The sequence below is a fragment of the Peromyscus eremicus genome, chromosome 6, assembly GCF_949786415.1.
Source record: "Peromyscus eremicus chromosome 6, PerEre_H2_v1, whole genome shotgun sequence".
In the NCBI taxonomy this organism is placed as follows: Eukaryota; Metazoa; Chordata; class Mammalia; order Rodentia; family Cricetidae; genus Peromyscus; species Peromyscus eremicus.
The window spans coordinates 44,749,549-44,775,899 of NC_081421.1; the positions used below are offsets into that span (position 1 = coordinate 44,749,549).

Sequence of the window (26,351 nt, forward strand, 5' to 3'; positions counted from 1 at the left end):
ACTAACAGAATGGATGTGAAAACATTCTTCTGCTCCATCCAAGAAACACACCTTAACATTAAGGATATAAATCACCTCAGGTTAAAAGGGTGGGAAAAGATATGCCAAGCAAATGGACCTAAGAAGCAAGCTGGTGTAACGACTTCAATATCTGACAAAATAGACAACCCAAAACTAACCAGAAGAGATAGGGAAGGACACTACACACTCATCAAAGGAAAACTCTACCAAGAGGACATTACAATTCTTATCATTTATGCACCAAATAATCTGGGGGCTGGAGAGATGGTCCAGCAGTTAGAACATGTACTGTGCAAGCAGCAAGCCTTGAGGACTGGAGTTTGGATCCCCAGGTCCCACAAAAATCCAAGTGGGTGTGGTGGCCTGCCTGTAATTCCAGTGCTCAGAAGGTAGAGACAGAGAATCCCTGGGTCAAAGTGGGTAGCCAGGCCAGGTGTATCAGGGAGCTTTGGGTTCAGTCTGGAAACGTGATCTCAGTGAATAAAGTGGAGAGTAATTGAAGATGGCCAACATCAACCTTGGGCCTTCACACACACCCACACCACATATATACACACAAGAAAAAAAAAGTCTTGTATTTAAACCAGTCACATGCTCATCTACTAAAGCATGCAATATAAAACATATGTTTTCAATAGAGACTATTTATGGAACACAGGAAACCTGAAGGCAATCCAACTATTCTCAGGGTATTCAGAGAGGCCTTCAGAAGAATTAGGTATAAGGATGGAATATTGCTGGGTATGTGTGGTAAAGTACTTGACTAACTTTAGTGAGGCCTGACATCAATCCCTGGCACCTCTCCCCAAAGGGGAATATTAATAATAATCTGTTATGATACAAGTAGATATCCATCTTGAATTAATTTGTGGTGACCTATGTGTTCTTCCCAAATATTTCTTCATTTAACTTTTGTTTTTCCTGAGCAAGTTAATACATTTAAATTGCAATATTTCCAGTTGCCATGCTTTATTTAAAATATACATATATATATATGTAGTACGCGTGTGCGTGTGTGCATGCACATGTGTGTGTGTGTGTGTGTGTGTGTGTGTGTGTGTGTGTGCTGCCATGGCACACGTGTGAAGGTGAGAGAACTGACTCTCCTTCCACCCTGTGGTTCCTGGGGCTCGAACTCAGGCTGTGCAGAAGTGCCTTTATCCACTGAGCCATCTCATAGGATAAATCGCAGTGCTTTTGTGGTTGGGGCTTCATGCCTGCTAGGCAAGTGCTCTACTTCTGACCCATGTCCCCAGCCAAACAGCAGCAGTGTTTTAAACCGATCATTTTATTTTCTATGTATGTGCATGTGTGTTTGCATATATGTGCGTACATGTGTGGGTCCTGATACCAGAAGGTGTAGGATACTCTGGAGCTCGTTTCAGGCAGTTGTGAGCTACCCAGTGTGGGTGCTGGGAGCTAAACGAGGGTCCTGTGGAGGAGTAGCACTGCTCCTAACCAGTGAGGCATTCCTCCAGTCCCAGGATCAATAACTCTCAAGAGTTAGTTTCTTCTCTTTCTGCTAGACTACCCAGCAGTTAGTTTCGTTCTTGAAGCTACATTTTTCTTTTGTATTGATCAAAAGAAAAAAATTCCACCTGCTACATATAGGGAAGGAGGTGTATTTTGTCTCCCCTCCCATGCTATTCTCATTCCCAGGGGATGCACTGCCAAACACTTATTCACAATTCTTCAAATTCTAAGTTGGGTAGAACACTAATATGCGTTAACTAGGATAAGAAATTAAGAAATGCTTCAAGTTAACATCAGTGTTTAGCAAACTTTTAGAAGATTATTAGAAGGAAGACTAGACACATTGGATGAAGGTTTCTTAGGAAAAGTGGCTTACATAAACAGATTTGGTGCACTGGTTAAGTTTTAATCAGAAAACAGGTACCCGTGAGCTTGTTATTTCTGTAGCTGATATAAAGACTTGGGCTATAGAAAATAATCTTATGCTTCTTGAGGACAGGGAAATAAATTTATGTTGTACCTGAACATTTGTGTGTTTCACATTAATTCTTCATTGGTTGATGAACACCTGGGATATTAAAATAAGTCCAAATTGATATACTATTACATTTACTTAAAATGATGAATTTCTTTTCCTAGTGGCACAACTAAATTTCTTTACCTAGTTGTAAAACATTCATCTCCCCGCTTAACACCATTCAAAACTAAGATTTACTATCAAACTTTGCATCTGGAAATGCTTTAGAAGACGCACTGAGGATTTATATGGCTTCACTATTACAGGCATGTCAACTATTTCCTGAAAGGACCAATACTGAAAACCACTTTTATGACAGAAGGCACATGGTCCCTCGCATTAAGGAGCTTCGGTCACACTGTTGGTAGGACTGCAGATGGAAGTAACATTTTGAATTATACACTATAAAGCTGAACGTTTTTCATTCTTACTATGTTAGCTCTTTCACTTCCACGTCTGTACCCTGGATAGACTTCTACACGTGCACACCATGAGGTAAAACACATATCATGAGATCATTCACCAAAACAAATCAAAAACCCCCAAAACTTAGCAACCAGATGGTTCTGTAAGGAGGACAAGTATATTCGTTATGGAATACGGTACATCAGCACAATGATGGAATTTCGGCTCTATGTAACAACGTGTGAGGGTGTGGAAGTGCAGCTGGGTAACAGGCAAGTGTTAGAGGATTACGGACAGCAAGGTAGCATTTCAAAACTCCAAAACCCCATGAAAGAGAACAAAAGCTAACTGTTTTTCTTGTTTCAACTCTGCCCTGTCTTTCTTTCCTTCCTCCTTCATTTATGTGGTAGATAACTGCATCAAACAGAATTGATGCTGAAAGTGTATAGAGGCCTGAGTGAGGCTCCAGGGCTTCAGAATGGCCGGTCTAACTCTACAGCAGTTCACTGAGATGTATAGGGTTTGGGACCGGGCCAGGATGTGTTTGAGTGCCTTCATTAATCTAGCTACATGATGTTATTATTTGTAAGTTCATTGCAATACGTGATTTTTAATGGAAGAAAAAGAAAAGCAAAACAAAACCTTGAAAACTAACCCAGGCAGAAACTCGAGCATAAATAATTCTGGATGTCGACATATTGCTCAGGAGAAATCTTCCTGGTTGGTACCTTCCTTTTCAACCAGGCCATTGTTTTATGTCTGTAGTACTTACGGTTGTGCTTCAAAACAACACTTTTTTTTTTTTTGGTTTTTCAAGACAGGGTTTCTCTGTGTAGCTTTGCACCTTTTCCTGGAACTCACTTGGTAGCCCAGGCTGGCCTTGAACTCACAGAGATCCACCTGGCTCTGCCTCCCGAGTGCTGGGATTAAAGGCGTGCGCCACCACCGCCCGGCCAAAACAACACTTTAAGGCACCCTTTCGTATGTATAGTTGAAAAGGTTATACATATAGAGGCGTATACTGCAGACTGCCAGAAAAAGTAATCAACACACTCCTCTTCAACACAAAGCACATATTTGTATAAGAAATACTTAAGAGCATGACTCAAAATGATAATTGACAAGTTTAAGATGTGCAGAGAATTTCTACATGATTTGGAATTTCCTTCACAGGTTTTCTTTTCAAAATTTGTTTTTAGGTTTATTTACTTTTATGTGTCTGAGTGTTTTGGCTGCCTGTCAATATGGGCACTATGTGCATGCCTGGTGCCCTTGGAGGTCAGAAGAGGGCATCAAATTCCCTGGAACTGGAGTTATGGATGGTTTGAGCCCCTATGTGGGTGCTGAGAACTGAACCTGGGTCCTCTGCAAGAGCAAGTGTTCTTAATCACTGAGCCATCTCTTCAGTCTCTACATTCATTCTCCAAAGGCTTAGAAGATAAACCACACTAGATGTTTATAACTTTGTACAAGGTAGAAAAAAACAAAAAGAGATGAGGACATAATGAAACATCATACTAGAGAATACATCAACTGGTTATTTTTTGAGACAAGGCCTCACCCTAAATGTAGAGCTTACCCATTTGACTGGCCAACAAGTCCCAGGGATGCCCCTGTCTCCACTTCCCCAACAATGGGACCCAGCTTTTCACACAGCTGCTTGGGATCTGTGGTGATCTGAATGAAAATGGCTCCCATAGGCTCACAGGGAGTGGCACTATTGGGAGGTGTGGCCTTGTTGGAGGAAGTGCATCACTGGGGGTAGGCTTTTGGGTTTCAGAAGCACAAGCTAGGCCCAGGATCACTGTCACTTCCTGCTGCCTGTCGATGCTGATGTAGAACTCTCAGCTACCTCTCTAGCACCATGTCTGCCTGTGTGCTGCCATGCTTCCCGCCACGATGATGATGGACTAAACCTCCGAACTGTAAGCCGCCCCAGTTAATCCTTTCCTTTATAAGGGTTGCTGTGGTCATGGTGCCTCTTCACAGCAACTGAAACCCTAAGACAGGATCTGAACTCATGTTCTCATCCCTGAGTGGGCTTGAGCGGCAGGCATGTCACCAACAGAGCCATCTTTCCAGTCCTTACCTAGTAATTGTCACTGTTCTATCTCATGAGAACCCAGGACTGCCATTAGCTCAGTGCTCATTACCAAGTTCCTTGTACCGATAAAGTACTTATACAGTACGCATTTTACACTATCTATTTCTTTCCTGTGAAGTTTAGAAAACATTTCACTTGAGCGACAGGGTTTTTACTGTATAGGTGAAGGATAATTTATTTGTTTTTGTGTCAGATGCTAACAGTGCAGTCCTTGTCCCAAATATGTATCATAAGAATTCATGTAGTTTTTGTTGCGATTTCTGTAACAAAGATTTATGGAAATGTCATTAGATAAGTATAAAAATTATACTTTTTACAGTCATCTCTGTATCACTGGCAATCAATGGATGTTAGAGTACTGTATCATCAGAATTGGGTTCAATTTCTTATTTTCTGTATTGTGATATTTAACATCTTTGGGCCTTAACTTCCTCATGTCATAAACACAGAAAACAACTCTCTGTCTTCATTAGAAGATTGCTGTATAGACGGAAACAAAAAACTCTTGCAGACGGGTGTGATGGAACACACCTCTTGTCCACCCACTAGGGAGGCAAAAGCAGAAGATCTATGAGTTCAAAGACAGCCTAGTCCACATAGTGACTTCCAGGCCAGCCAAGGCTAAGGAGAGACTTTGTTTCAAAAAAAGAACAAAACCAAACCTTTGTAATCAGAATGAGCAAAAGTCAATTTGGCATTAGTGGAAAGTGTCTTGTTTTTCTAGCATATTCAAATTATGGTAAAGTATAACAAAATGTTTATTCAGGCATTTAAAAATTGAAAGTTACATGAAATTTCTCAACAGAAATAAGAAAATGCCCAGAGGGTCTTCTTGAAAATGTTCTTGATTTTTACAGATGAACCCCTTGGATGGAAATGTCACAGCATAGCCTCACAAAATTTAAAGATGTCTAGGTTTAGTACTTAATTCATTATGTTAAGCCAGTACGGTAATCTTGCTTGCTTGGCTTCAGGGAACAAGTCACGTGTCTAGGGGTGTGTTCTCTAGTTCTTGCACTTGGAATGCAGAGTCCAGGCAGATGCCCCAGTCTTGCGGGCCACAAGAATATATTATAGAGATTCATTATGTTTATCTACAAATTGTGTTTGCTCTAAGAGACACCGTTTATGGACAAAAGGACTAATATACCTCAAATCTGGTAATTTACAGTAAGAAATAATTTGTTTTCCTAAATACACACACATACACACACGGTTTTTTGAGACAGGGTTTCTTGAGCTACAGTTCTTAAAGGATTTCTAATTTATTATCTGATTTTGGAACTTCTTGAATACTGAACAATTGACCCAATTTGTTTTGAACTTACATCTTCTTGCTCAAGTGGACAATATTGAAAGCCATAGCTTATAATCATATTAAAGACTGTGCCCTAGTTTTCAAAAATATGTTTGTAACAGTTCCTCATATTTGCTTCTTGCCACTTCTATTTATGTTTGTATTGTTGGGATCATATTATATGTGCCATTTAAATTATTAACTATTCTTTTCCTTCTGGTTGTGAGGGAAGTCTAGGTTTTTGTAGAAACTTTGGCAGTTGTGGAAAACAGACAAAATTCTGAAGGAGAAAATGAGAATTGCTATAGTTACTACTTTACTGATTGAACATTTTGTTATATTTCTTTTCCGTCACACACAGGTTTTTCGACACAGGGTTTCTCTTTGTAATAATCCCGGCTGTCCTGGAACTAGCTCTGTAGACCATGCTGGCCTTGATCTCACAAAGATCCACTTGCCTCTGCCTCCCAAATGCAGGGATTAAAGGCGTGCGTCACCACGGAGAGGCTTATAGTTTATAGCTTAAAACGTAATAGGGATCAAAAGAAGGCAGAAGTGTTTGGGGGACACACTGGCTGGAAGGTTATCAAGAGGCCTGAAGGTCAGTCCAGTGGATCAGCACCGTTTTTCGTGGACATGGGTAGAGAGTGAGACATTTTTCCTTTAAAGGGCACTTCTTCATACTCTAGGCGACCAGCCCTTGCCCACATTTCAAGTTATCCTGCAGAGATCCATCTTCTTTGAGGACGGAGGAGGTAGTTGTCACTTCGGAGCCTCCAGAAGACTTCTAACCTGAACCGCAGGGAGAGTCGCTCGCGGAGGACACTCCGTGTCTCCCCGTGAGAGCGTGGCGACCAGGACAGTCCCTGGTCTTTAGAGGCCAGCCCTTCCTGGACCCCCCGAGGTTGCTCTACAAGCCTAATGTCGGGCTCTGAGGTCCTCGGTTTGCCGTCCGAGGGACAAAGCCGCTGGGGCCCGGGACTGCGTCCTGCCTCTCGGGAGATCCACGCGGGACTCGTGGGCGACCGCCTCGTGTGGCCAAACGAGTCACTCCGTCTCGAGTCCCGAGCCGGGAGAAATGTGTCCTATCTTGCTAGCCTTAGGAAGGGGTAGGCGTGGACGGCACCATTGTGCAGCGTGCCGGAGGGGGAAGCGCTCGTGTGCAGCTTCCCGGCTCCCCAGCTGGCAGCCGCGCAGCCCGAGAAACCAACCATCAGGGCAGTGGCGTCACTATCACACTGTCTCCGGGAGCCGGCTCCCCAAGGCAGAATCGACCATCCGCTCGAGCCGGGCGGCTGGACGCGGGGCTCCCCCCCCCCCCCCACCCCGCGGTTGCCTCGACCTGCCTGCTGCCCACGCGCGTCCGCCACCGCGAGCTCCTTCGGGCCCCCTCGTCGGGTGAGAGCGCGACGCGGTCTGGAAGCTCCACGCCAGGGGCGGGGCGGGGCGGGGCGGACGTGTGCGAGCCGGGGCGGGGCGAGCACGAGCGGAGCCGGGAGCTGCCGAGCAGAGCCGAGCAGAGCCGAGCCGAGCCGAGCCGCGAGGTGCCGGGGAGAGGCAGGCAGAGCCTGCCCGCGGCTCCGCACCCATCATCGTGCTGCGTTTTCCCGGCTCGGTGTCTCCCTCCTTGCCTTTGCCCAGGCGCCCGCAAAACTTTTATTGTCTCGGGCTCCCCCGGGCTGTGTAACGAAATCGCAGCGCTCCGCTGTCTCCACGCTCGCCTGCAGCGGCGACCGAGGGGACGTGCAACCCTCGCCCGCCGCCGCCGGGCTCTTCTTGCGCTCTCTGCGCTTCCTCACCTGCCGATCGCTCCCGGGAACCGCGAAGCGGGGGGGACCCCCCCAAAGGGACCGCGCGGGCGTCTCGGCACCCCGAAATCCTGTTCACCGTTGCGGACCGGCGCGGCGCAACTTTAACTTGATTCCTGTCGCCCACCCAGGGCACCCGCGGCGGCCGCCGCCGCCGCCGCCGCCGCCGCTGCGGTCTCACAAAGAGCGCGGGGAGGGAAGGCGGCGCGGGCGGCGGGCACGGGCCTCGGGGCTGCCTAGACAAAAGGGAAACTGCCATCGCTCTGGGCTCCTGTTCCGACCCGCCGTGGGTTCATCCTACCGGCCCGGGCTGCCTCTTCGCCTCGGTCCCCCGCGGGCTGTGCCCGCAGTGCTCGGACCCCGCGAGCCGCGGGGCGCGCGTCGCTGCTGCTGGTCGGGGCTCTAGGGATAATAAATGATAGAGGATACAATGACTTTGCTGTCTCTGCTGGGTCGCATCATGCGCTACTTCTTGCTGAGACCCGAGACGCTTTTTCTGCTGTGCATCAGCTTGGCTCTGTGGAGTTACTTCTTCCACACGGACGAAGTGAAGACCATCGTCAAGTCCAGCCGGGACGCGGTGAAGATGGTGAAGGGCAAGGTGGCCGAGATTATGCAGAACGATCGCCTTGGAGGACTCGATGTGTTGGAGGCCGAGTTTTCCAAGACCTGGGAGTTCAAGAGCCATAATGTGGCGGTGTACTCCATCCAGGGCCGGAGAGACCACATGGAAGATCGCTTCGAAGTTCTCACCGATTTGGCCAACAAGACGCACCCGTCCATCTTCGGGATCTTCGATGGGCACGGCGGTGAGGTAGGAGTTCTCTGGGTCTGTGTGAAAAACCCGGCGTCGCGTGCGTGGCGGGGTCGGATCTGGGTGAGAGGGGCGTGGTGATGACCTGGTGATAACAGATGGGATTCAAGTTGCCAGGACCCTGCTATGCATCCCAGCGTTTAGTTTAGCCGAGAGATAGGTACTGGATATTCTGTGCGTTTTTAATACGAAGTTCCCAAGGTCAGAAGCCAGTCAATGACTGGTAGTTTTCCGGGAATTAATAGTATATGCAGTGAACTTTGTCCCCGGGCCTCAGTGTCCCGATTCTAGAGTTTGAGGCGAATTAGCTGCGAAGGAAGACGATGTCTTCGGTGCACCCCTAAAGGGAAGAAGCCTGCATCTGCTGGATAGACTCAGTGAAGGTGAAGGAAGCTGTGACTTAGTCTGTCAACTTTGCTAGTGCAGTCGGACGGACGGGGGACAGGGCTGCCTCACTGGTCGTGGGTTTTGGCTGCCTGGCTTTTGCAGAGGTGGCTATGCACAGAGCAGGCGGTGGCCACACCTGACCTCTGTGCAGTGGCCAGCTTGGGAATACTGACATCTCTTTCCTTCTATAAGCCTTTGTTAGGGGTTTATCTGGGAGCAGGAAATGGGCCAAAGCCCGCTTTAGGTCTTTCTCGTAAATTTCTGCGACATTTGACACTGGAGAGTGCGGAGTCTCGGGTTTCCTGGAGGTCCTGCCTGTGGGCCAGTGCCCAGACGAAGTGAGTGTTAAAATGTGGCTCCAGAGCTCAGCTCCCGAGCCTACGTCTGCCTCAGTTGGACACTTGTAACAGTTTGATTGCATCATGCTCCCCCACGTCTTTCTTGGCAGCATTTCCTTATCACCTATTCCTCTCTGCCTCCTCTTCCTTCCACCGCACCCTTCCCCATCTTCCTCCTCCCGGTGGGCTCCAGGGAGCTGTAGGACTGCCCTTCTCCTCGGTGTTTGCTTCTTCTTTGGTCCAGTGGCTTTTTGATTTCGTTTGTTTTGGTAAACACCGAGGAAGCTTTTGATTGGTTATCTTATCTGCATTCTCCACTCACCATTTGCAAATCTTGCCCAGGTAGGGTGTCTACTTGCCAACTTTGTAGAGAATGCCAAACAGTTGGGAAGCTAGTGTTTAAACATTTTTTCCCACCCCCTCTGCCTGTTTCTAATGTGCCCTTCAGAATGAAAGTTTCTTGTTCATTGTACTTTTATATTATAGTCTCGAGGTGGTTTGCAGTTCGACTCCGCCTGACCACAGGATGCTAATTGGATAGGAGACCCTGCATACTGAGCAAAAAGATACCTGAATGACAAGGGTGACCGTGTAATGACTGAGTCATAATGCCATTTTACGTGCCTGGACTCAGTGGGGTGAAGGGAACTGATTATCTCCCCTGTCAATAATTTAATAAACCTGTTTATTATATATCTATAGCAAGACAGTTGCTGACAATCTGTACCTGGGTTTTGAAAGCACACCCCTAGAAGTTTTGATGGACTGACTGTCAGTGCTGTAGAACACTGGCCTCTGGTTGTCTAGATGGGACATGTTGGCATGATTTGGGCTCACACTTGTGGTTGGATGATTAAAATCTTTTCACTGGAGTCTTTCAAGACCTGGAAGCTGCAGATCCAGCAGTTTCGGATGAGAAGTTTCTAGCAGTGTCTGGGGTAGATACACCACTCAGAAAAGGATGTGATGGAGGCTTTCCTTTAACTCAGTGTTTTACATGTACTCAGCTTTCATTGCATTTGAAAAAGTGTTAAGTGAAAAGATGACCACCATTAGCCAAACCGTGAAATGCTTTCTATTGCATCTTATGTTAAAATGCTTGCTGTTTGCAAAATAGCTAACATTATCAGTTCTCACAAAAACAGAGCGATTGTTTTATCTCCTCCTGTGACATGAAGTCAGTTAATTCTCTTTGGCTTTGTTTTACCTTAAAAAAGTAAACTAGGAAGTGCTGCTGTAAATGAGTTATTAGGTTGCTATTGGGATTGTGATAATAGCACATACTACTACTGGGTGACTTCTCTCTTGCTTTTTCATTCTCTTGTTATATCCATTTGAAGAAAAGCCCACCATCTAGATCTAGTTATTATCGCTTGTATCCTTGGCTCCTTTAACATTCACCAGAGGAGGGTGCCACTGTTTGACTTTTTGGATGATAGTTACATCCTTTCAGAAAAGGTGCCTTCCCTGAACTATTAGTTGTGTGTATATGAATGCGCGCGCGCGCACACACACACACACACACACACACACACACATACACACACACACACACAGCACAGAGGGTAAAGGAGTTGAATTTTATTTGTGATAATTCATACTGATAAGATAAGCCATAAATTGCTGTTGAGAGTCAGCGGGGAACTGACATGTCCTTGTATATTTCCTCCTAATGTATTGATTTCATCCTGTTTTTTAGATGAGGTGCTGATGGCCAGAGACATTGTGACCTTCCTAAGGCTATAGGCTAGTTTCGGGCCGTGGGTTTGCTGTCTTTTCACCGGACAAATAAGCTCGCATGTTTATCTAGGTATATAGTACTCTAGGGATACAAAGGTGACTGAACATCACTTCTATTCTCCAGAAGTTTCAGCCTAATAAGAGAGATAGACTCTTAGACAAAAAATGACAGTGTGGTGTGTTTATGGTGTTCTGGGAAAACCAGCCTCCTGCTCAGCTTCCCAGGGCTGAGCGTACAGGCTCGTGCCACTACAGCCTATGTGCGTTGACTTAAGATCTGAATCTCTGTGACTTAGTAACAGCTGTGACCGTGGGCCAGTTGCTTAAGCAGCTTTATCTATAGGTATTTTAATAAAAAAAAAAGGAGGCTAATAATGAATGTAAGGTGAATCCTCTTCATTATTACTGTGTCTTAGTTGGAAGTACTCAGTGGAGAGAAGCAGCTGGAAGTCTGCCATGTTGAGGCAGTGATAACCAAGGGAGAGATGGTTTACCTGTGGGAATCACAACTTTCGTCACTAAGAACAAGCTTATTGGGTACCCATAACTAACTTATTAGGCATTCCCCAAATTCTCTGTGTCTTCTTTCTAATATCTGGTCTGGTAAACTTCTGAGTATTAATTAAGGATTCTATGAACATTGAGAAAGTAGCACTCTGGTATCAGGCTCATGTTTTCTGATTAGTGAAAAGGAATATTTCCTATGATAAATTAATAAATTGGTAGTCTGATTTGTACTTCAGGCTCCCTATGAGTTGAGTGAGCACAAACACATCTCTGGACCTGTGCTGAAGACTAGACAGGATGGTTCTGACTTCATTTAGGTGCATAAGGTCTAAAAGAGCATCGTCTCTGTGATCCAATGGGCCGGGTTCTTAGTTTTATTTTCTTGGACCCTTGAAACATCCTATCCACCACATTATGGGCAGATGGTTGACTGCTTGTGCATGTATCTGAAGCTATGGCAATGATTTTCTGTGTAACATAAGATTAAAACCACCAAAGGTTACAAATGAAGCTCAGCTTGTGTCAGTAGATAGAGAGGTTGCTATTTTTAAACTGCAAAAATAACAGCTAAGGGCTAATCGTGGTGGCCCAAGCCTTTAGTTTCAAGCACATGGGAGGCAGAGGCAGGTGGATATCTGTGAGTTCAAGGCCAGTAAGGTCTACAGAGTGAGTTCCAGGACAGCCAGCTACTTAGTAAGACCCTATCTCAAAACAAACAAACAAAAAACAAACCAAACCAACCAAACAAATAAAAACATAAAAAATATCATCTAGGAAAATGATTGGTAGTGCATCTACTTATAATTTTATCCTTAGGCAAAAGACATTCTGTTGTTTTGTTTTGTTTTGTTTTTCTTTTAAGTACTGTATAGAAGAAAACCCACCAATCCTTTGATGCAATTTTAGCTAAGATCTGTCTAGGTGGTTGGATTGCTTTATGCTCACATGCTACTAAGCATTCCTATTTTAAAGGTCGTATATATCTCGGCACATAGCTTGAAAAGTTCATATTTCATATCAGAGAGGAATTTACTTCAAGTGCTTATCAGGAGCTTCAGTCTTGAGGCTCAGATGAGAAGCTATGTAGGCTTGCCTGCAGGATCCAGGCGTCCAGGTTCTTAATTCTGATCAGTAGTAATACTTGTTTTGAGCCAGCCTTTCCTTTGAGAATGTCACAAAATCCCAGACATATCTCAGGCATGGACATCAAACATTGTTTGTATTCAAAGGCAAGTGGTGTATGGAGCCTCTGTGTTTCAGGTTAGTTTAGTCAGAATGAAATCTAGACCCACAGGAGCCTCTTTCCTGGGTCTCTTGAACGCCTGCTGGCATGTCTCTTTCTTCTCAACGTGTGTGTTTGTCTGCTTGTGTGCTGTCATTTTGTCTGTGCGGGTTGTTATGGAGAAAGGTTTTCCAAATCCCTGACAAATCGGCTGTGAGGATGAGAATTATTGAGAGTTTTGGAGCATTATGTAGCATTCTTTCTATGAAGACCAAGGGAGAGATGGTACCCTAATACCTTTTTGTTTACATCTTATGGGTGTTGAATCATATAACCGAATCAGCCTGTATTTTTTTTTGCTCTAGAAGTACTGAGAGCCAAACCTCTGTTCTCTAGGAAATGTGTAGAACTTCAAAGAACACATTCATTTGGCATGCTAACCTTCCTCCCAGGATAGCTTATCTTTTCTACATTCAATTTCCTTTTGTCCCGTTTCTCTTTCTCCCTTTACATACATCATTTCATTGTCGTGTAGTATTGTATGTATTTATGTTAAGTTTCATTGGCTCCCTCTGAAATAAGATATAGTTCTAACTAAATTACAAATGATACAGTCAATGATCTGCTTTTCAGACATTACTACCGAGGCTAGTAAATGTTTAACTCTCACATTATAGTGTGCAAGAGACCTAGGGGTTTACCAAGGAGAAATGCATTAGGCCTTAAGAGAAAATAAGATTTTTTTTTGGCTTAAAATGGTACATTAACATTTCTCAAAAACAAAACAAAAAAAAGGTCCCCCCCCCAAATGAGATCCTCTCTCCGTTTCTAGGAACATCTTAGCAAGTGAATGTGGGAGACTGGCTGTGACCTTGTGCATCTTCTAAACATATCGATAAGAAAGCCAGTTCAGTGGCACCAGCAGCCGTTGTCTGTGTGGTCTGTCACATGTGGAAATCAGGGTTAAGCTGTATGATGTCCAAAGATGAGTCAGTTCATTCTTTGCCCCCAGGAAGTGTGTGTGTGTGTGTGTGTGTGTGTGTGTGTGATGTGCATGTATATTTTCAAATGTGTGTGTGTTCATATGCTTGTACTTGTGTGTGTGTGTGTGTGTGTGTGTGTGTGTGTGTGTGTGTGTTTGTGTGTATGTATCTTAAGGCTAGAAGTTGATGTCAGGTGAACCATTCTTCGCTTGAATTACTGAGACAGGGTCTCTCACTGATCCTGGACCTTGCTAATCTGGCTATCTAGCTAGCCAGCCAGCTTGCCCTGACGACTCCCTGTCTCTGCCTCCCGAGTGCTAAGGTTGTAGATGGGCCACCACACCTACCTGGTTTTCTTGTGGGTGCTGGGAATCCAGATTCTGGTCACAGACCTATGTGAGAAGCGCTTTGTCCATAGAGCTATTTCCCCAGCTCTTCAGGAAGCTCTGTCTAACTCTGGGGAGGTGAAATATTTTAGAATCTGAGAGATATGGGTTATCTATCCATCAGCCTAAGTGTGTGGTGGCCTGTCTGAGAGAGCTTGTGGAATCTGGGATACTTGTGAGAAGACACTGACTTTCCATGGTATCCTAGCATTTTAGTAGCGGCTGGGTGGAGGGGGAGGGGAAGATGACATTTTGGGTAGAAGGAAAAGTGTGCAAATGGTTCAGAGGGAGCAAAATGCACATTTAGATGAAAGACAAGTAGGTGGCCTCCTTGCTTAGATCAGACTTCCGTCAACAGCCGTCATCCTGGAACCCATTCACTGTATTCTCCACACTTGAATACGGTGCATTTCGATATGCCCGATGGTTTCAGGTTACCTATTTTATGTTAAGTGCATTTATTTGGAAAGTAAACTTCTCCTCAGCACTGGGAGCAGGTAATCCATCAAATAAAATGCTTGGCCTTCAACTTTCTATGGAGCTGTCACCATCCTGATGGAGTAGAATGGTTCTACGAAGGCTCCCTCAGTTTCTGGTTCTTCCGGAGTCTCCTTGTTCCCCCTCCCCCTTATTTTATTTTCTTTCTTTCTTTTTGTGATAGTGTATTGCTATATGGTCCAGGCTGGCCCTTCATTCAAGATCCTCCTGTTTCAGCCTCTTTTGCTTTTTTTTCCCCCCAGACAGGGTTTCTCTGTGTGGTTTTGGTGCCTTTCCTGGAACTCACTCTGTAGACCAGGCTGGCCTCGAACTCACAAAGATTCGCCTGCCTCTGCCTCCCGAGTGCTGGGATTAAAGGTGTGCGCCACCACCGCCCCGCTCTCTTTTGCTTTTTAAGATCAGAAAGTGGCTTAGAAAATTTAATTGCCGTGCATAGTTTGAAGCAAGGCAAGCTGCTTTGCAGGGGAAGTACTGTAGTGATGCTGCTTTGCAGGGGGAGGGTACTGTAGTGATGCTGCTTTGCAGGGGGAGGGTTCTGTAGTGATGCTGCTTTGAAAAGACCCTGGATGGGAGTGTTAGTCACTTTCCTGGCACCGTGACAGGAATCTCTGAAAAAATCCAAGGCCTCCTTAAAGGAAGAAAGATCTATTTTGGTTCATGTTTCACAGGTCTCAGCTATGTCTCAGCCTGGCTTCATTGCTTTACGTCTATGGCAAAGTAGAACTGTCACGACCCAGGGACTGTCATGGAGGAAGGACCAGGTAGAAGACCCCCGAGATCTTCATGGCAGCCAATAAGTGGCGTATGTGAGAGGCGGATACTGAGTCAGGATATACCCTCCAAAGGCATGCCGTTGTTCACCTCCTTCCTCCACCTGGGTTCTGCTTCAGACTAGGCCATTTATCTGTGAACTCATTGATGCGTTAATCAGCACCTTAATGGTCCAGTCACTTCGTCATCTCCACACCAAGTGGGGACTAAGCCATCAACACATGAGCCTTCAGGGGACATTTCATATTGAAAACCAGTTTATCTCCTCCTCCTCCTTTTCTTCCTCTTCCACCTTCTTTTTTTGTTTGTTTGTTTTGAGACAGAGTCTCACTGTGTAGCCCTGGCTGTCCTGGATCTCGCTCTGTAGACCAGGCTGGCATTGAACTCACAGATCTACCTGCCATTGCCTCCTGAGTGCTGGGATTAAAGATGTGGACTACCATGCCAGGCTCCCTCTCCCCAGTTTCTAATGCAAGTATGTGGACATTATCAGAAGTCCTTCTCAGGTTTTGTTGTTATTTTTGTTGTTGTTGTATCTTTGTTTAGTTCTTTGAGGGTGGATCTTTGCTTACTTACATGCTTTGACAATGACCTTGACCTTGGGGACTCAAGTGATCCTCCTGTCTCAGCCTCTCCAGTAGAGGAGGTTATAGACACAAATCACCGCACATAGCTAGACTTAGCTAGTTTATTTTTTCTTTCCTTTTTAAGGTTTATTTATTTTTATGTGTATGAATGTTTTGACTACATGTATATATGTGCACCATGTACATGCCTGGTTCCCTTAGAGACCAGAAGAGGGCACTGGATCCCTTGGAACTGGAGTTAGTGTGCTGTGAGCTACTGTGAGGGTTCTGGGAATTGAACTCAGACCCTCTACAAGAGCACTAGTGCTCTGAATTACTGCGCCATTTGTCCAGCCCTGCTAGTTTAATTTTAAAAGTAAATAGCCCATTTTGGTATTCAAACTATTATTGGTCACAGTTGCTAGTGACATACAATGACAAAATACACCCAGGGTGTTGAGACCCTAGGCTGAGGAGTCAAGGCTTGGGGTTTAGAGTGTAACAAACAAGGAGAACGGGAGACACTGCTGAAGTGTTGGCATTCCGTTGGAAACTGGCTGGATCCTGGGCTGTCTTCTGTGGTTATTGAGGACATTGGATGCTGTCCAGCAAAGGGACAGTGTAAAATCCTTGCTTTAGCCGTCCTGTTCCTCATCTGTGCAGATGTGATTTGAGTGATGATAGAAGGGTGAGGTGGGAGAGTCAGGTGCCTGGGCCCATGCCATGGAGACAAAATGCATGAGTTCAGGCTGTTGCTGAAAGAGGAGCCTGGAGGGAAGAACCATGCTGTAGGAAAGCTGCAGGCCTCCCTGAGTGCCTTACCTGAGTGGATGGAAGAGCATCACTCAGACAACAGTGAGTCTGCCTGTGGATTTGCTTCATCTGTCCTTTCTGGAATCCGTAAAACATGTGCTGACCATGTGGCTCTCTAAACTTGCAGAGTATTATTCCTGTTATGTTCCTATGTGGATGCATTTTAAAATAGTGAAAATACGTATTACTTAAAACATCTGGCTTATTCTAATGGGAAGGCCCTTGTTTCCTGGAGACAAGGTCTTGCTATGAAGCCCAGGCTGGTCAGGACGTCATCTGTTCCCCTGCTCCAGTTCCCAGTGCTGCGGAGAACCCAGACAGTGCCCTCAGCTCCACCTTGGTTAGCATTTTGTTTCTCCAGAGGACTTAGATTTTGTTACATAGTACAGCCTTTTCAGGATTCAGGAACTGTACAATGTTTTTATTTTATTTTATTTTTTTATTTTATTTTTTGAGACAAGGTCTCAGCTGTGTAGTGCTGGCTGGCCTGGAACACTTTATGTAGACCAGCTGGCCTGGAACACTTTATGTAGACCAGGCTGGCCTTGTACTCAAGGGAGATCTGCCTGCCCTGTTTCCCCAGTGCTGGGATATTAGAGTGTGAGCCACTAGACCTAGCTGTCTTTAGTTTTTAAAAAGTGATTTCATTTTATTGGAAGTGATCATTCCATCTCAGATTTCAGTGATTCTGAGGTTAGGAACTCAGGTTTTCTTTTTTTTAAAGTAGTTTTTAACTAGAAGTTAATATCCGATTTATTTTATTCTTATTTTTTATTTTGAATTTTAGCTACTTTAAGGATATAATTTTGTGCTGTAACTTTAATATTGCTTTACTAAGAGCTTTAACTTATAATATTACAATGATCTTAATATTAAATATTAATATAAATAGTAAGTAACATGAAATGTTAAAATAAAGCTACAAGTAAAACATTGAAAATAAATTAATTTTGAAATTACTAGGGTATAGTAATGTAGCTGCATGGTAGTGTAGAAATGAAAGCCACTTCAGGCCTCACTGTGGCACATTCATTGCTGATTGGTCTGCTGCTCATTGGTGTTTTTGTGGGCAGTTCAAATATGGCTTTGCAGAGTCGCAACAGTGTACATACAGTTTTCCCAGCTCGCATTTCTCAACTTTATGCCCTCTTAGAAGTACACTAGACGGGCTGCTAGTTTACTCTGTAATTCTTTGTTTTTGTTTCTCATTTATTTGTTATAGAGGTATGTGATGGGGTCACACACGTGGAGGTCGGGAGACAACCTGCAGCAGGTGATTCTGTCCTGCTGCCGCGGGTCCTGGGGGTTGAACTCCTGTCATTAGGCTTGGCAGAAAGCGTCACGATCCACGGAGCTGGGTTGCCAGCCCCTGTGTTTTTATTTCTAACAGTTTTCAGTGATAGGTAGTATTTTATTTGGTTAATAGCCGGTAAGTGACACAGCTGTTTCCTGACCCATTTAGTTTCTTCTGACTTTTCGCCATTGTAGCTAATGCGATAAATATTTTAGTGCTTCCACTGTAGTGTGGAATTGGTTTTTTAAAAGTATTTTTGTTTTCTGTTGTCTTTATTGGCGTGTATTTTGGGACTGAAGTGACGACTCAGTGGTCAAAAGTCCTTACTGCTCTTGCCGAGGACCCAGATTTGGTTCCTAGCACCCACGTGGCTGCTCACAACCCCCGTAACTCCAGCTCCAGGGGACCTGGCTCCTTTTTGTTGTTGTTTGATCTCTGAGGGCTCCTGCGTGCATGTGGTGTACATACACACACATACAATTAAGTAGAAAAGAAAGGGATGATTTCTTTCAAGTATATCTTCTACTTTGACTGTATTACCCGCCATACACTCCTTTCCCCTCCCCCATCCCATGAGCCAGGAATCTCCCTTCTTACTGTAGTAACCCTTTGACCGTCACATCCTATGTATTTCACACACACACACACACACACACACACACACGTATATGGTTTTAGGTATTTATATACAATTTAGGATACACAAATGAGTGATAAGATGCGATATTTGTCTTTCTGAGTTTAGTTTATTTCATTTAAGGTGATGATCTCTAGTTGCATCTATTTTCTAGCTAATGACATAATAAACCCTGTTATGCATGTGTATTCCATTTTCTTTATCCGTTTATCTCCTGATGGACATACACCTAAACTGATTATGGAGCGTGACTGTTACAAAGAGTGCTGCAGTCAACACGGGTGTGCAAGTGCGATTGTGATTCTGAGAGCCCTGGGGGCTGCAGTCAACACGGGTGTGCAAGTGTGTGTGCAAGTACGATTGTGATGCTGAGAGCCCTGAGGGCTGCAGTCAACACGGGTGTGCAAGTGTGAGTGTGATGCTGAGAGCCCTGGGGGCTGCAGTCAACACGGGTGTGCAAGTGTGATTGTGATGCTGAGAGCCCTGGGGGCTGCAGTAAACATGGGTGTGCAAGTGCGTGTGCAAGTGCGATTGTGATTCTGAGAGCCCTTCAGCTATGAACCCAGAAGTATAAACCCAGTTGGTATAACTGAGTCACAAGGTAGCTCTGTTTTCGGTTTTTTGAGAGGCCTCCATAATGGCTGCACATGGTTTATGTCCCCCCAGCAGTATATATATAAGGGGCCCCTCGCCTTGCATTATTGCCAGTTTTTGTCTGACATCTTTTATTTTTTTCCCTCTTCATGGTAGCCTTTCTATGTTAGATAGACTTTAAATGTAGTTTTAATTTTTATTGCCCTGATGTCTATAGCTGTTCAGCATTTTTCATATCTTTACCAGACATTGTACTTTATCTTTTGAAAACTGTCTGGTCATTTCTTTAGTCCGTTTATTGATTGAGTAGTTGGATATTTGGTGTTTACTTTTTGGAGTTCCTCATATGTTCTGGATGTTAAGTCACTACCAGATGTAGCTAGCAAAGGTTTTTCTCCCAGCCTGTAAGCCATCTCGTTACATCTGACATTACTCAGTTAGCTGCGCAGGCAGGCGCCTTTTATCGTCATGTGATCCCATTTCTCAGTTCTTGGTAGGATTTCCAGAACCACTGAAGTCCCTTGCAGAAAGCCTCTTCTTGTGTCTTGAAGAGTTTTCTTAGAGAACTTTCAGAATGTCAGGACGTGTAGTACGGTCTTTTATCAGTTTCAGTTGTTTTTGTGCCGAGTGAGCGAGAGGGTCTGCATTCATTCCTCTGCATGTGGATGTCCAGTTTCCCCAGCACCATTTACTGAAGAGGAATCTGGCTAAGTAAGTCTTGGGAAACAAGCCAGTAAGTGGCGTTACCCCGTGGTTTCTGCTCCAAATTCCTCCTGCCTTGAGTTCCCGTCTTGGCTTCCTCCAGTGATGGCTGTGACCTATAAGCTGAGGAAATCCTTCCCTACCCTAAGTTGCTTTTGGTCAGTGTTTTATCACAGGACAGCAAACTGGGACAGTGGTGTTCAAAATACTCTTATGTGTTCTATAATTTTAATTTTCATAAGAATGTGTCAGATAGTTACTAAATCACTCCCATTTTATGGAAGTAGACATTAAGAAACGGGTCGATTAGTCATTTACTCATATTTCCTCATAGACTTAAGTGGTGGAACTAGAATTTGGAGCTGAGCTTCAAGCTTTTGTGTCTCCTAGGGCTGGAGAGATGGCTCAGTGGGTAAGGGAGCTTGCTGCCTGGATGTTTGTGTCCCCAAAGCCTGTGCTGTTGGTTTCTGGTTGAAGCTCTCTGGGGCAGTAGGACACAGGCAGTTGTTGGTATGTAGACATTTTTGCCCGTGTCTTCTTGCTTTGCTCAATAGGACTCCAGAGTTCTCCTCTGACTGTGATGTTCTTGTGACATGCGTTCTTGCAGATGAATTTTATTTATTATTCTTATTTATTAGAAACCTTCCAAATTGTTCTCAGTCTTTGAGACCCCTGTAAGGGGGAGGGAGAACTGAGACACAAAGTTGCATTTTGACCTTTGCAGTACACTTCCCATCTCATACACACATCATAACAGCAATAGCTGTAGCTCCTTGCATAGCATTTCTCCTTGGCAAAGCACAAAGCATTTTTAAATATTCATGAGGATAACATTTATATATTTTGATAAACTGATAGTTTTCCATGAAGTAGAAGTCTGTGCTGTGACAAAGTTGGGTTTGAGAGATGAAAAGATAAGATTTTACTTGACGTAAATGAATCTCAAAGACTTTATTTTTCTGAAAATAGTTTATATTTGTACTGGTTAGTTGTTTTTTGTTTGTTTCTGTCAACTGGACACAAACTAGGGTCATCTGGAAAGAGGAAGCTCCCACTGAGAAGATTCTTTCCTTCGTCATAGTCTGTGGGGCATTTTTCTTGATAAACTATTGGTGTGGGAGGGCCTAGCCCACTGTGGGTGGTGCCACCCCTGGGCAGGTGATCCCAGGGTCTATAAGAAAGCGAACTGAGTGAGCCAGGAGAAGGAAGCCAGTAAGCAGCACTCCGTCATGGCCTCTGCTTCAGTGTCTGCATCCAGGTCCCTGCCCTGACTTCCTCCTGTGACCTCCGTCCATGACTATCATCTGTAAGCTGAAAGAAACTCACGATTGATTAGAAACTATAAGCTGGACAAACTCTTCTCCAAGTTGCTTTTGGTCGTGGAGTGTTATCACAGTGAGAGAAACCCAACTGGAACAATATTTTTCCAAATGAAATCCTAGCTGCCTCTGCCTTTTCTAGGATGAGAGGGGCCTTTGGTAGTTGAACATGTTAAGAAAGAGACTTATTTTCCTCCTTTCCCAGAGGACAAGGGAGTTCCTGGGCACACGGCCCCTGAAGGTGTTTGAGACCATTGTGAGTTACCCACACTGCACAGCAGCACCAGCTGGAGTCCCATTCGCTAAGGGCATGAAAACCATCTGCCCCCAGCTAAGCATCTACAGATCCGCAAGAACTTAGAAACATCGCTACCTTGTCCAGAGATTGAGTCCTTTTCCGGACTGTGTTGTCCACATTCATGCCCTTCCCAGCTTGCTTTTGTGTGATGTGTATGTCTCCGTGGCTGGGTCAGAGACCAGCTGTGCATTGCGCACCAAATCGGAAAATCTAGGACTTGTGCGTGTGCTTTTCAATGTTAATATTCTAGAATTCGGTCATTACAAAGGTCGGTGGGCATTTAGTGCACTGTAGCAATATGTCTTAATAGTTCACTTTACTTTTAATAATAGGGGAGACTATATTTAATATCACACTTAGACAGCAAAGGTGTTGATCTGAAACCTGCTATTTAAAAAATTATTTCTCTAGTTATTGGTTGTGGTGGCACACAGCTTTAATCCAAGCATTTGACAGGCAGAGGCAGACAGATCTCTGAGTTTGAGGTCTGCATAGTGAGACCTTGTCTCAAAAATAAAACAAGTTCTCTTGAAAGATTTGTCAAATTGCCCATAAAGAATAGCATACATGATTTATATATATACATTATATATATATATATAATATATATAGTTTATATAATAGTTATAAATGCATATTATCCAAAGTAATGTCTAGTAAAGAATAAATTATATGTAAAATATAACTTTATAGTGTTTTAAATGATAAAAAGGAGTATCTTGGACTTCTGTAGGTTGGCCAATGGCTCTGCTTCTCTGTACCTTCAGTATAAGAGTAAATGAGGAATCGTCTGAGGTTTTCGGCACCAATAGGCATTTTTTTTTTTTTTTAAAGAAGAGTGTCTCTGTAGGTTTCCCCATCATGATCTTGATGCCCCTTGCTCATAGAATCCCTCTTCTCTCTCTTCGACTGGACTACTGGAGCTCAGCCTGGTGTTTGGCTGTGGATCTCTGCATCTGCTTCCATCAGTTACTGGAGAAAAGCTCTGTGATGATCCCATTACTGGGGTAAGCCAGTTCAGGCACCCTCTCCACTATTGCTAGTAGTCCAAACCAAGCTAGTCGAAACTCATGAAATTTAGATCAACAGCTGTGGAGCCTGCATGGGACTGGACTAGGCCCTCTGCATAAGTAAGACAGTTGTGTAGCTTGATCTGCTTAAGGGGCCCCCTGGAAATAGGATCAGAATCCATCCCTGGTGCATGAGCAGGCTTTTTGGAATCCACTACCTATGATGGGATACCTCACACAGCCTTGAGTCAGGGGGAGGGGCTTGGACTTGCCTCTACTAAATGTACCTCCCCATGAGAGGCCTTACCTTCTTGTAGGAGGGAATGGGGGGTGGGTTGGAAGTGGGAGGCTGGAGGGGTGGGAGGAGGGAAGAGGAGGATTTTTGATTGGTATGTAAAATAAATAAAAAAAATTTTTTTAAAAAAGAATGTCTTATGCCTTTCTATGTATGATCACTTTGAGGAAATTTATTCTGAAAGTTTCAAAGATGCAAAACAGAATAAATATGAGCTTTTGGAGTTAGAAGTGAGATGAATTTGTCCGATGGTTTTAAAAGTCAGTTTTGGGAAGATAATGATAATGCCATAGTAGAAGCATCATCTTTAACCAGACATCACTTTGATGCCATAGGGGAGTATAGAGATGGGCACCAGCCTGGTCGTCTAGACTCATAGTGCGTGGAAGTTTATGTTTGCCTTTCTCTCCTCCCTGTGGTTGAGGCCCCAGGGGGATTTATTCTCCAGTGTTTTCAGAAGGGAGAGCAGTAGGCATTCTGTCCTTCCCTGTGCCTTCCTGGCATCTCCGCTGAGCGTTGGTATGGTACGTTCAGGCCTAACCTGTTTTGGTAAAAGTCTTATTCTGGGTTTGTGTGAGACTCAAAAGTCAGCTGATAATTCTGGGAATGGAAGCTGTTGTTTTGTTGTTTTTAGCAGAGGGATCCAAAGGGACTCCTAAGGGCAAAGACCCGAGAGCCTGATTGCCGCCCTCCTATTAGAGCCACAGCCCCCCCTGTGGTCCACGGAGCCACATAGAGACAGAAAATGTTTAGCCCCAAGGCTGTTGTAATACAAACAGATTTAGACATAAAAAATTGCAGGCAGCATGTATTTTGGAATATTGCTTAAGAGGAAATTCTTTGAAAAGACAAATGATTTTTTTTTTTTGGTCCCCTCTGAAAAAGGTTTCCTCTGTGTAGAGAAATCCTGTCCTGAAAACCAAAATACGATAAGAGTAGTGTTCCTGCTTTGCCAGAGAGAAGCCCTCACCGCTGGCACAAGTAGGAGTAGAGACAATCATTTTCTTTATTAAAAACACTGACGTTGATATCGTTTAGTTCTAGTACACATTCCAGAGTGTCCGGCGTCACAGAGGCGTGGGGGACCTACAGCGGGTTCCCTGTTTAATGTATGCAGTTTGGTCAGCTTGTACAGGCATCTGGAACCATCACTGCCATCAGTGTAGCAAAGGAATCTCACCCTTGGATCTGTTTTAGGCTTTGAGCTAAAGGCAGTCCTTTCTCTGTCCTGTTGAAAGGCGAGAGACCCAGAGAGACACCCTAGAAGTCAGCCTAGAGGAATGTGCATGGGAGCTAGGAAGTCAGATGGAGCCAGGGGGGTAGAGGAGGAGACCAAGGCCCACAGCATCGAAGACTTGGTTTCTTAAAACTCTGTTTTCTGGTATTCCAGGTTAGAATCCAAGTGAGGCTGCCCTGGGGCAGTGGCCTGGCCGCACACTGGTGCTTTGTGCTGCCTCTTCCTGCCTAACAAAGTGTCTTCTCATGTGACGGTTTTCAACCTGGGGGTTTGAAAGCTCTTTTTGTCTCCCCATTATCTTCTGTGATTTTTTTCTAAAAGACCTGACTTTCTGATTTTTAGCTCATACACTTGAGATTTGCAACTCAAAGTTTTTTGTTTTTATTTTTTTTTTGACAGATCTCACTGTGTTACCCAGGCTGGCAAAATCCACTGTGTACTTTAGCTCAGGCTGGCCTCAGACTTGGGATCCAGTTCTCCTGTTCAGCTCTCTGAGTGCTGGGATTCTAGGTGGAAGCTGCTGAGCCCGGTTTACAACTTAAACATTTTTGGATTATATTCAAAAAGGAGACACTCGTTAGATAAATTACATGATAGGACAGAAAACAGCTGATTGGGAGTGTGGAGTGGAGTGTGGTAGTGTGGCAGAGAATAAAACTTTCCTTTACCTAACCACGCTCTCTTTTTCTTCTCTCACCCACGTTAATTTTTTTAATTAAAGGAATAGCATATTTAGAAAAATTTCAAAATGCATAATTTGTATAATTTACAGGTTTAAAATGGGTTGTGCTCCACTTGTGAATCATCTCGAAAACAGAGTAACTCTTCTTGGATGCCATAGCTAATCTTCTCCAGTGTGCTGCTGTCTCCCAAGTGCTGGGGTTCCAGACAGACAGAGTACAGCGCTATTCGGGATTTATACAGTGCTGGGGAGGGAACCTTGGCCATGCATGCTAAGCAACCACTCAACCCATTGGACCACATCCTCTGTCTAATTTTTATTTATTAATTTTTGGAGGCAGCGTCTCATGTAGATTAGGCCGATTTTGAACTCCTGGTCCTCCTACCTCTCAGGTGATGGGATTAAAGGCAAGTACCCCCATGTCTGGCATTCTTTGCCCATTTTTAAATTGGGGTATTTGTCTTGATAGTTGAGTTTTAAGGTTCTTTATGTATTTTAGATTTTAGCCCCATAGATAATAGTAATATGCAAATGCTCCCATATTTCTAATATTTATTTTATAGCCTTAAAAATTGAAATCATAATTCCAAATTTACAGAGAAGTTATATGAACATATAGGCAGGTAATCCCTCATTCAGAGTACTTCAGACAGGAGTATTTCTGATTTTGAGATATTTTTACAGGCTCTGCCAATTAAGCGTCTTTAATCTGGAAGTCTCAGCTCGACTTCACTTCCACATCGTACCACTGCTGTTAGGGCTGTGGGTGTTCAGACTGGGGATGTGCAGCCTGCATAACGAACGCCCCTGTGCTTGTTATCAGAACCCCCCTGTTCTTCTAGGGAGCATTTGGGTTACTCGACCTTGTGTTGAGCCAGTCCAAATACAGTGAATTAGTTGAGGTTTGGGGAGAGATAAAAATAAGAACATGGCACCTGTTGGATATGTAAAGCAAATACTGCTTCTAAAATGGTGAGTACAGCTGAGGGCGGCGCAGGTGGGGACGGTGTGAGAGGAGGTCAAAGGTGAGGAGAGGGTTGGAGTCTTTTGGAATTGGAGACTTGTTCCAGTGTTCTGACTGGGGCGGTACCCCACCCCAGGATTCTCTTGGCAGTGTTTGGGAAGATACTGATTGTCAGAACTGTGGGAACTGTGAGGGAATGCTTTCTTAGTGTTTCCCAGGGAAAAGAGCCAGATATGCTGATCAAACATTCTTCATGGCCAGGACAACCGAGTATTTCCACATTTCAGTAGAGTGGAGACTGAGAAATGTCCTATCCTAAGAATTAGATGTTGCAAGAAGCATGTCTTGAGCACCTTAAAGGCATTGGAACCAGAAGTTCTTCAGACTCATTGAAAGGGCTTAAAGGGGTGATTGGGGCTATGGCTTAGTGGATAAAGAGTTTGCTCTGCGTGCATGAGGCCCTACATCTAGTCCCAGAACTCCCAGCCTAGACTACTGTGAGAGCTCCAGGCTAGTGAGAGACCTGTTCAGACGTGGTGGATAGCATCTGAGACATGACACTTGACTTCCGTGGACATACATCTAAACCTACACATGTGTGCAAACACACATAGTTTAAAGAATAGGTATAAGTAGCCCAGGTTAGCCTCAAGCTCACTACATGTTGCT

General features: G+C 44.4%; 1 protein-coding gene across 1 annotated transcript in view; it reads left to right on the top strand.

The window, feature by feature from the left end:
* The first annotated feature begins 7,845 nt into the window (after window positions 1–7,845).
* The window catches only part of Ppm1l (protein phosphatase, Mg2+/Mn2+ dependent 1L), a 276,094-nt gene continuing 257,588 nt past the window's right edge, over window positions 7,846–26,351 (top strand). Inside the window, exon 1 of the mRNA XM_059265476.1 lies at window positions 7,846–8,439. Coding sequence (XP_059121459.1) covers window positions 8,041–8,439 — 399 coding nt within the window. The 5' untranslated portion in view covers window positions 7,846–8,040. The remainder of the gene's footprint in view (window positions 8,440–26,351) is intronic.